This window comes from Triticum aestivum, chromosome 5D (assembly GCF_018294505.1).
Source record: "Triticum aestivum cultivar Chinese Spring chromosome 5D, IWGSC CS RefSeq v2.1, whole genome shotgun sequence".
Lineage (NCBI taxonomy): Eukaryota > Viridiplantae > Streptophyta > Magnoliopsida > Poales > Poaceae > Triticum > Triticum aestivum.
The window spans coordinates 107,515,297-107,525,025 of NC_057808.1; the positions used below are offsets into that span (position 1 = coordinate 107,515,297).

General features: G+C 44.1%; 2 protein-coding genes across 2 annotated transcripts; both read left to right on the forward strand.

Annotated features, from left to right (window-relative positions):
* The first annotated feature begins 5,041 nt into the window (after nt 1-5,041).
* On the forward strand, nt 5,042-6,652 carry LOC123120324 (uncharacterized). The gene is made up of 4 exons (XM_044540295.1): nt 5,042-5,334; nt 5,555-5,672; nt 5,909-5,995; nt 6,328-6,652. The coding sequence occupies exons 1-4, from the start codon at nt 5,042-5,044 to the stop codon at nt 6,463-6,465; spliced, it is 636 nt and encodes a 211-aa protein (XP_044396230.1). The 3' UTR covers nt 6,466-6,652.
* Nucleotides 6,646-8,270, forward strand: LOC123124445 (uncharacterized). Its single transcript, XM_044545061.1, has 3 exons — nt 6,646-6,916; nt 7,913-8,068; nt 8,164-8,270. Exons 1-3 carry the CDS (start codon nt 6,716-6,718, stop codon nt 8,248-8,250), a joined length of 444 nt encoding a protein of 147 aa, XP_044400996.1. The 5' UTR covers nt 6,646-6,715; the 3' UTR covers nt 8,251-8,270.
* Nucleotides 8,271-9,729: the final 1,459 nt, after the last annotated feature.

Below are 9,729 nucleotides of genomic sequence, written 5' to 3' on the forward strand. Positions count from 1 at the left end.
TGTCGCAATGGTGCATACTCGGGGAGAACACTTATACCTTGAAATTTAGTGAAGGGATCATCTTATAATGCTACCGTCGTACTAAGCAAAATAAGATGCATAAAAGATAAACATCACATGCAATCAAAATATGTGACATGATATGGCCATCATCATCTTGTGCTTTTGATCTCCATCTCCAAAGCATCATCATGATCTCCATCGTCACCGGCTCGACACCTTGATCTCCATCGTTGTGTCGTGGTCGTCTCGCCAACTATTGCTTCTACAACTATTGCTAACCCATAGTGATAAAGTAAAGCAATTACATGGCGTTTGCATTTCATACAATAAAGAGACAACCATAAGGCTCCTGTCGGTTGCCAATAACTTTTACAAAACATGACCATCTCATACAACAACGTATATCACATCATGTCTTGACCATATCACATCACAACATGCCCTGCAAAAACAAGGTAGACGTCCTCTACTTTGTTGTTGCAAGTTTTACGTGGCTGCTACGGGATTCTAGCAAGAACCGTTCTTACCTACGCATCAAGACCACAATGGTGATTTATCAAGTTTGCTAATTTAACCTTCAACAAGGACCGGCCGTAGTCAAATTCGATTCAACTAAAGTAGGAGAAACAGACACCCGCCAGCCACCTTTATGCAAAACTAGTTGCATGTCTGTCGGTGGAACCGGTCTCATGAACGTGGTCATGTAAGGTTGGTCCGGGCCGCTTCATCCAACAATACCGCCGAATCAAAATAAGACATTGGTGGTAAGCAGTATGACGATCACCGCCCACAACTCTTTGTTTTCTACTCGTGCATATCATCTACGCATAGACCTGGCTCGGATGCCACTGTTGGGAAACGTAGCATGCAATTTCAAAAAAGTTCCTACGCTCACGCAAGATCTATCTAGGAGATGCATAGCAACGAGGGGGAGAGTGTGTCTACGTACCCTCGTAGACCATAAGCGGAAGCGTTTGACAACGCGGTTGATGTAGTCGAACTTCTTCTAGCTCCGACCGATCAAGTACCGAACGTACAGCACCTCCGAGTTCTACACATGTTCAGCTCGATGACGTCCCTCGTCCTCTTGATCCAGCGAGATGTCAAGGAAGTAAATGAGTTCCGTCACCACGACGGCGTGGTGACGGTGATGGTGAAGTGATCCGAGCAGGGCTTCGCCTAAGCACTACGAAGATATGACCGGAGGCATAAACTGTGGAGGGGGGGCGCCGCACACGGCTAACAATTGATGTTGTGTCCTCTAGGCGCCCCCTCCCCTCATATATATAGGTGGGAGGGGAGGAGAGGCAGCCAGGGGGTGCCCCAAGTAGGATCCGAATCCTACTTGGTGTTTCCCCAAGTGGCGCCCCCCTTTCCTTTTTCTATCGGAGAAGAAAGGAAGGAAGAAGAAGAGAAGGAAGGGGGGCAAACCCATTCTCCCCCTTCTCCTATTCAGCCTACTGCCATAGGGGGGAGCGCCACCCCTTGTGGGCTGGTGTGCTCCCCTCTCATGGCCCATATGACCCAATATTCCCCCCGGGGGTTCCAGTAACCCCCCGGTACTCCGATAAATACCCGATACACTCTGAAACACTTCCGGTGTCCGAATACTATCATCCTATATATCAATATTTACCTATCGACCATTTCGAGACTCCTCGTCATGTCCGTGATCTCATCTGGGAATCCGAACAACATTCGGTCACCAAATCACATAACTCATATAATACAATATCGTCATCGAACGTTAAGCGTGCGGACCCTACGAGTTCGAGAACTATGTAGACATGACCGAGACACCTCTCCGGTCAATAACCAATAGCGGAACCTAGATGCTCATATTGGCTCCTACATATTCGACGAAGATCTTTATCAGTCGAACCGTTATGACAACATACGTTATTCCCTTTGTCCATCGGTATGTTACTTGCCCGAGATTCGATCGTCGGTATCTACATATCTAGTTCAATCTCGTTACCGGCCAGTATCTTTACTCGTTCTGTAATACATCATCCTTCAACTAACTCATTAGTTACTTTGCTTGCAAGGCTTCTTATGATGTGCATTACCGAGAGGGCCCAGAGATACCTCTCTGATACTCAGAGTGACAAATCCTAATCTCGATCTATGCCAACCCAACAAACACCTTCGGAGATACCTGTAGAGCATCTTTATAATCGCCCAGTTACGTTGTGACATTTGATAGCACACAAGGCATTCCTTCGGTATTCAGGAGTTGCATAATCTCATAGTCGAAGGAATATGTATTTGACACGAAGAAAGCAATAGCAATAAAACTCAACAATCAATATGCTAAGCTAACGGATGGGTCTTGTCCATCACATCATTCTCCTAATGTTGTGATCCCGTTATCAAATGGCAACTCATGTCCATGGTCAGGAAACCTTAACCATCTTTGATCAACAAGCTAGTCAGGTAGAGGCTCACTAGGGACACAATGTTTGTCTATGTATTCACACATGTATTTAGGTTTCCGATCAATACAATTCTATCATGAATAATAAACATTTATCATGAATAAGGAAATATAAAATAATAACTTTATTATTGCCTCTAGGGCATTTTCCTTCAAATACTTGTTGGGAACATCCTTTTAATCGAATGTGCCATCGCGATGTCCTGGTCAGTAATGATGTTTGTTGGTGCTAAACCATGCATCGCCTCAAGAAAGGTCCCAAATAGCCAATCAAAGCTTGTAGCCAACTCTTGCCTCACAAAACCGCACCCCACCATGAATGATTGCCCATGTCGATGAATTCCAATGAATGGTGCAAAGGGCATGTTACACATGTTAGTCATGTACGTGGTGTCAAAGGATATGCGGTCGTGGTATGCCTCTACATAAGCCCTCCTTCCTGCATCGTCAACCCAGAAAATATTCTCAACCCTGTCCTCCTCATCATACTTAATCTTGCAAAGAAATCTGGATCCTCTTTTTGCTGATCATTAAAGTAGGAAACTGTCTCAATCATATCACCTTCCCTTGTCGCATTGTTGTTCAACTCTGACTTTAGATTTGAAATATGCTTAGTACCATAAGGGACAATCAGCTCTGTCCCATAGAAATCTGACATGATGTGCATCATTCGACCTATAGGCAAAGTCATACATGCATGTTAGTCAAACATTTTTTCTGCCAAAAACTAAAGTCAGAATTGAACAAGAAGATGTGCAAAAAAGGAATTTTTGTAGAAGCATTTCATTTCTTTGTAACATAAGAGTGCAAGCAACTAATGCATCAGATGCAGGCAAATCAGTGTTTGGGTTCAAACTCAGGAGCAAGATATATAAACTAACACAAGGCAATCACTTTTTGATATGGTTTAAGCAACTATAACACAATAAACATATGCAAGTACAGGAGGAAACCAAATTTTACACAATCAAAAAATATTGCAGGCAAAAATATTGCTAGGTTTTGGGCAACTAACACACTAAAGCAAGGCAAGTACAAGAGGGAAACCAAATTTTGCTTATTGAAAAAATATTACAGGCAAAAACATGTACAAGGGTTGAGCAACTAACATAATAAACCAATGCAAGTGCAGTCTGGTTTTCACAAACCTGTAGTTATATTGCAATTGTGGAGATGTGTAAGGAAGGCCCTTTCTTCTGGGGGATCCCTTGATGTGATCGCAGGTACTTGGTCAAAGATGGCTTGTCAACCAATGCATGATTGTGATCAGCAACAAAGTAAATCACCTCCCAACGACTATCCAATAATTTCACCATCATCTTGGCTTTGCATCCAGTTTGTACTATTGTATCCTGCTTCCACTTCTTACATTTCTTCTTTAGTTTACTCTCATCACCAAGAAAGACAATTTCTTCCTCTTCATCAACATTATGTCCTTGTTCAACAATCTCATCTAGGGCAGGAATAATTTCTACTCCTTCATCATCAATTTTAGGTTTCTGAAACTTGTTGCAAACAAACTGCTGCTTTATCAACTCACTAATGGCCACAACCCCTCCTTGATGTGTTCATCTTGATTGAAAACCCAAGCTGTAAAGCATACGCATTGTAGTGTTCTTTGGCGCCTTCCAAAGTGTCAAACCTCATGCCAATGTAAGGTTCCCTAGGTTGTGACCAAGCTTCATCATCATTCTCACCCCCAAGCCTATCAATGCATTTCCAACAGTCCCTCCAGTATCACCTACAATACCTGTGCCATCAAGGGTGCGCGCATCTATCTCTGTTGCTTCTGTTCCAGGGTTAGTTCTACCACCCGCGGCTCCCCAGCATTAAGGGAGTTCCCACCTGTATCCATTGTTTCTGCCACGGATTTGCCAACATTTTGCGTGACCATAGGATTAGGAGGTTCCGCAACAAACTCAACATACTCAACATCACCTGGGTGGATGTTCTGTTGTGTGCAAAATGCAGGATCTCCAATATCATTGCTGGCAGGAATTTGCAACTCATAGTTATTGTCTTTTGGCAGCTCATTTTCACCAAAACGCCTTCAGATGTTGCTGGCTGCGGGTTGGCCCTCCGTCCCTGCCATTGGGGACATGCCCGGCGATGACGAAACTCCGAGGCAGAGCAAGGGACACGGGTTGCTGCTGCTGCTCTCAGAGTTCGTGCCACCATGAGGGGAGCACATTGACGTGAATGGTCGATTTGATCGGCTGCAGCCTTGGACTTTGCAGCCGCAACACATTGTGGAGATCCAAGATGCGGCCCTCCCACCTCCCTATGCACCACCGCTCCTTCTTAGTCCTCCCACTCCTACCTTTCCCCATCCGCTCGACCAAGATTTGAAAGGAACGATGATGCGACATGGAGGCGCTGGCCCAGATTTCAAGATGCCAAAGCATGTAAATAAAAGGAACGATGAACGATCATGTCTCTTCAAATGCCGCGTCTATTTTAGAAGCTTGGCCCTTCGTTTTTTGCTGATTGCGTCTTCACCTCGTCTTCAGTTGGTCTTCCTGCTGGTATCACACGGAACCCCAAAGCCCTCGTCCTCCTTCCTTCGTCCCTCTCTTCGGCGATTGATCATCGGCGACCAGAATGTCGGACCAAAGCTTGGAAGCCGACTCGGTCCTCGCGGGAGGTGAAGCCCAGCCCGCCCTCCTCGAACCCTACGCGCGGTGCGTCCTCCACCCCCCTCCCCCCGTCCTCCCCGCTCTGCTTAAAAACCTGGTTCCCCATTCGACTGAAATTTTAGCTATGCAGGCTCGTGAGATTGGTGGCACGAGCGTTTTACGACGACTTAGGGTTCCAGGGCGAGGAACTGATCACTGGTTGCACAGGGGGGGGGCCGGCCTAGCCGTTGTCCTTCTCGACGCCCTCACTCGGTGTCGGTGAGTCTTCAATTGCTTTTTACTCATAACAACATCCCCATCCTTATCCAATTAATGTGGTGAGGAGGAGCGAAGACGAGGTGGGTTGGGAGATGGTGTGGGGGTGAACCGGAGAAGGCCACAGAAAGGGGACGAAGCTATTTGTTTTGCCATTTCTAATTTGAATGGATAATGCTGTACTTTATGTCTGATGTGCAATTTTTGTTTTATTTCATCTCAGATGCCAGTGGGTTGAGGAAGAGGAGTTGGCAAAGGTGCTTAAGCTTAACAAGAGGAAGTGCTTGCAAATCCTGCATTATTTTGAAGCTGAGAGATTCCTGAAAAGAAAGATACCAAAGGTTGTGGTTTCGTTTTTTGAGTAATTACTTCGTTTAATGTTGTCACATGTGCTGAACTTTTGAGTTTTGACTCCCCTGCTGTACTACCATGGAGTGGAGTTGAGGTTTAATTTATATGGAAATCCGATTGTCTAAGTTGATGTTACAGATATGTACGGAAATCTAGCCGTCTCTGATCAGCAGCAGCAACACTGCTTTCCCTTGTGGTTGCTTTGACCTTATGTTTTTCTGTGCAGACATCCATAGGTGATCCTGGTACACCATCTGGCGCATCATCAACTGGACATGTTATTAAATCCTATTGCTGTTTGGATTACCCCCAGGTGACTATTATACATCTGATTTGAAATATACTTAATTGAATGAGAAATTAGTTGGCTGTGCTTCACCTTTATACCATCAGGCAGGATATTGGAGATGAGCCTATGTTGTGGTCTACAGAGGGAGCCAAAGGGCTCTTTAGGTGCATGATGTTTTCGTTTTGTTGCAGACCATGTATTTTGTTTTCGTTGGCAGAGTCATCTTGCATTATCCACCCCCCTTCCCCTAACTAGGGGTTGCATGAGTCTTCTAGACTCCTTTTTCTTCTTAATATAATGGCGCGCAGCTCTGCTGCGTGTTCGAGACAATAATAATGTGTCTTTCTGGAACACAGATTTGTGATATCACACGCTATAAGATAAACATGATGAAGACAGAGTTGAAGAATCAATTGGCCAACAAAGTTGTGGAAAGCTACATATGCTGTGGCTGTAAAAGAAGGTGTAATTTTACTCAGATTCTCGCTAGGTAATGATTAAGATATTTAACCGTCAACACCTATTGATTTGCAGATATTCAGTATTTGATGCAATGCAGCTGGGGTCTTTTGAGTGTGAGAGCTGTTCCAGAGAGTTAGTGAGGGAAGGTGACGAGGAATCAAATGATGCATCACGCGATGGAAGAAAGAGAAGGAAAACTAATTTGTCAAACAAACTCCAAAGGATTCAGGTTTTCATTATATCTGTTTGGATTTACTTCAAGTGATATTTTTTGTATATTTTATGTATTATTACACATGTGCGCTACTTTCAAAGCAAAATGATGCATTTGAACATCTAAAAATGCAGGAGCAGCTGGAACCCTTGGCATCTCTACTTGATATGATCGAGAAGTTGCCTGTGTTGGAATTTTTGTATCTTTACGATGATGATTTGCCAAGGAGCAGTGGACATGATGCAGTCAAGGTCCTTGGGGAGAAGATGGTATATTTGTGGTGCTTTGGTCTTTGATTCATTTGCTGTGGTTTTCTTTACAAGACAAGTTTCATGCTTTCACTTCTAAATCTTTAGTTGGATAGTCTGCTACGTGACCCCCAGAGTTCACGTGGTTTAGGTGTATTATATCCTCTTCTATCTTATCCCAAATCTTAATGCAGTCATATGGTTTTGACTATCAGGGGTGTACTTGTGTATTATATATGTGCAAATATTAATTTATAGCATATAAGTAAGTAAACTACCGGTTACTGCCATTCGAATATCGCCCATATTGACATGTCAGTGCAATATGACATGATTTATCGTTCAGGTAGACAATTTCTTGCCTGCCCTGTCTAGACTTCCACTTATGACCTAGGCGAGGCCTTTGGCTATTGCCTAAGCGCCTTCTAGGCGCTGCCTTTTCCAACAAAGTGCAACATATATGATGCATGGCATCGATCATTAATTTCTTATGATTTACTTACTGTCTAATATTTGATGTCTTCTTAAGACCAGCTTAAGTGAGTGTGTCTAATTGGTTTGTGTGTGCTTATTTTTAATAGAAATCTAAGAATACTGAGTTGATAATAATAAAATTATTAATCTATACTAAGTAGAGACAATTACGTGCATATACACTTTGAGGAAATAACAATGATGTCGACACAAAGTTAAGAACCCACCACATTATTTAAATTCACGTCTGTTCTGCTTTTCTCTTGAACTACGATCCATAATCTATATAGCAGGAACGTAAAATGGATAATAGATGCCTGTCTTTTGACTTTTCATGTTAATCTGCAGAGCCAAGCCTGATTGAGTTTATCTATTTTGTATTATCTTTCTTTGACTATCAGTAGTTTAGTAGTATACACGACAAACGCACACACACATACACATGAACACTCAGCCCCATATAACTTGTATATCATATGCATACACTGTTTTTTTACCTTGTTTTAACTAAATTTCTTGACTAAGTCAACTACATATGTTTAGGTTGAAGCATCACCAGCTTTGAATAGAATGGCAGATCCTGAAAAACATATTAATCTTACCGAGTCAAAGATCTTGCCTGACTGGATGATAAGAGAAGGCATGTTACAAAAGGATACTCATACTGGTGATGACTCAGCGCTCAACGAAAGTACCCAGGTCGGTTGAGAAAATATTGCAATTTCAACATTGGATATTGTAAGAACCATATAGTATTGATTCACCAGTAGTTCATCTTCTGTTTAATGGTGTAGGACGCATATGCTAAGGCATATAGACAGGCACTTTACGAGGCTTATTCAAGAGACACTCCAGCAGCAGCGAGAAGGGAAAATGTATAGCTGTGGATGCCAGGACAAGGTATTGTGCTTTTCTTACTACAACTTTATATCCATGGAGTGAACTAATCATTTCTGTATAGTTTCCTATATTTTCCTTTAGAAAGAGGCTTCTTGTTTACTCAACATGGTTTCCTGATTTAGATTTTAGGGTTTCTGGATGGACTGATCCCTTGGGAGCCCCACACCCTTATACTATATGTAAAGCTCAAACTGGACTTGCATTTGTACCTATGCATTGGCCTCCAACCCATTACTGTAAATTCCATTAGGACTGCACTACCACTATTGCTAGACACCGATACTAATCGAGCACTCCTCAAGATGGATATCAGTTAGCAACCATGGCCATCTGAATAAAGTTACTAGCTAAGTACCTGTGTGTTGCTGCTGAACAATAAACATATGTAGAGACACTGATTATACAATTGTTTAATTTCCGCGGACTTGGTTTTAGACTCTGTCGGCACAATCACCAGGGTCTTTGTCCTGCTACCCCTCTCTAGCTACCACTCGCATACGACAAGCTTTCTTTCTCCTGTTTGTGCATCTTTTTCACCGCATTCCTCCGGCCACAACAATACAATGTGTCGTGTGGATTGGCTACGTTGTCCAGCTTTAACCCAGTTTCCACTCTTTTTCGGGAAAACGCAAAGGCCCTTTGCATTTCTTTTCATTGAAAAGGTAAGAAGTCAGTTACAAACGTCCTATGACGAACGGTCAAATGATCGAGTTACAGTACAACCAGTGCACATCATGAAGTTGGCAGCACCACTCTGCGCCCAGCAGCTCCGGCCTTTGCCCAGAAGCAGGCTTCCTCCTTGATCCGATCAACTAGCATATCAATGAATGGCCTCGCGTTGTCGAAGACGCAGCTGTTCCTATGCTTCCAGACCATCCAAGGCACATGGAGTGCGACAGATTGCAGGGCCTTGCGTTGCATCGGCGGCGTATTTCCCTTGGCGTGCAGCCACCAGTCCTTGAGGGTGGCTCCTGATTAGGTAACGGCACCGGGATGCGAAGCCAAGCCAGGGCCTCGTGACAGGCCTGCCGTGTAAAGGGGCAGTCCAGCAACAGGTGCCGGATCGTTTCCGGTGCTTGATCACAAAGGAGGCATCGCGGATGATGTTGCAGTCCGTGTCAAGCCAGTCGATCAGCGGTCCTGGTTGGCCAGCCAATGGAAAATTTTGACCCGAGGTGGCGCCCAACTCCTCCAGATCAGCTTCCAGGAGTAGCACTGCGTAGATCTATGGAAGGTGGCCGCTAGCAGGATTGCGCAGAATAAGTGCCACTCGCACACCAATTCCAGATCAGCTGGTCGGGGGCATCAGTAAGCGTGGTGCGCTGCACGATTTGCCATAGCTGCAGGTACTGTCCTATCTCGTGGATGCCAAGGACGCCATGTATGTCACGTGCCCAGGTGTTGCCATTGAGCCCATCCGCCATCGTTCTGACCTTGCGCCGGTGCTTAGTGATGCAGCT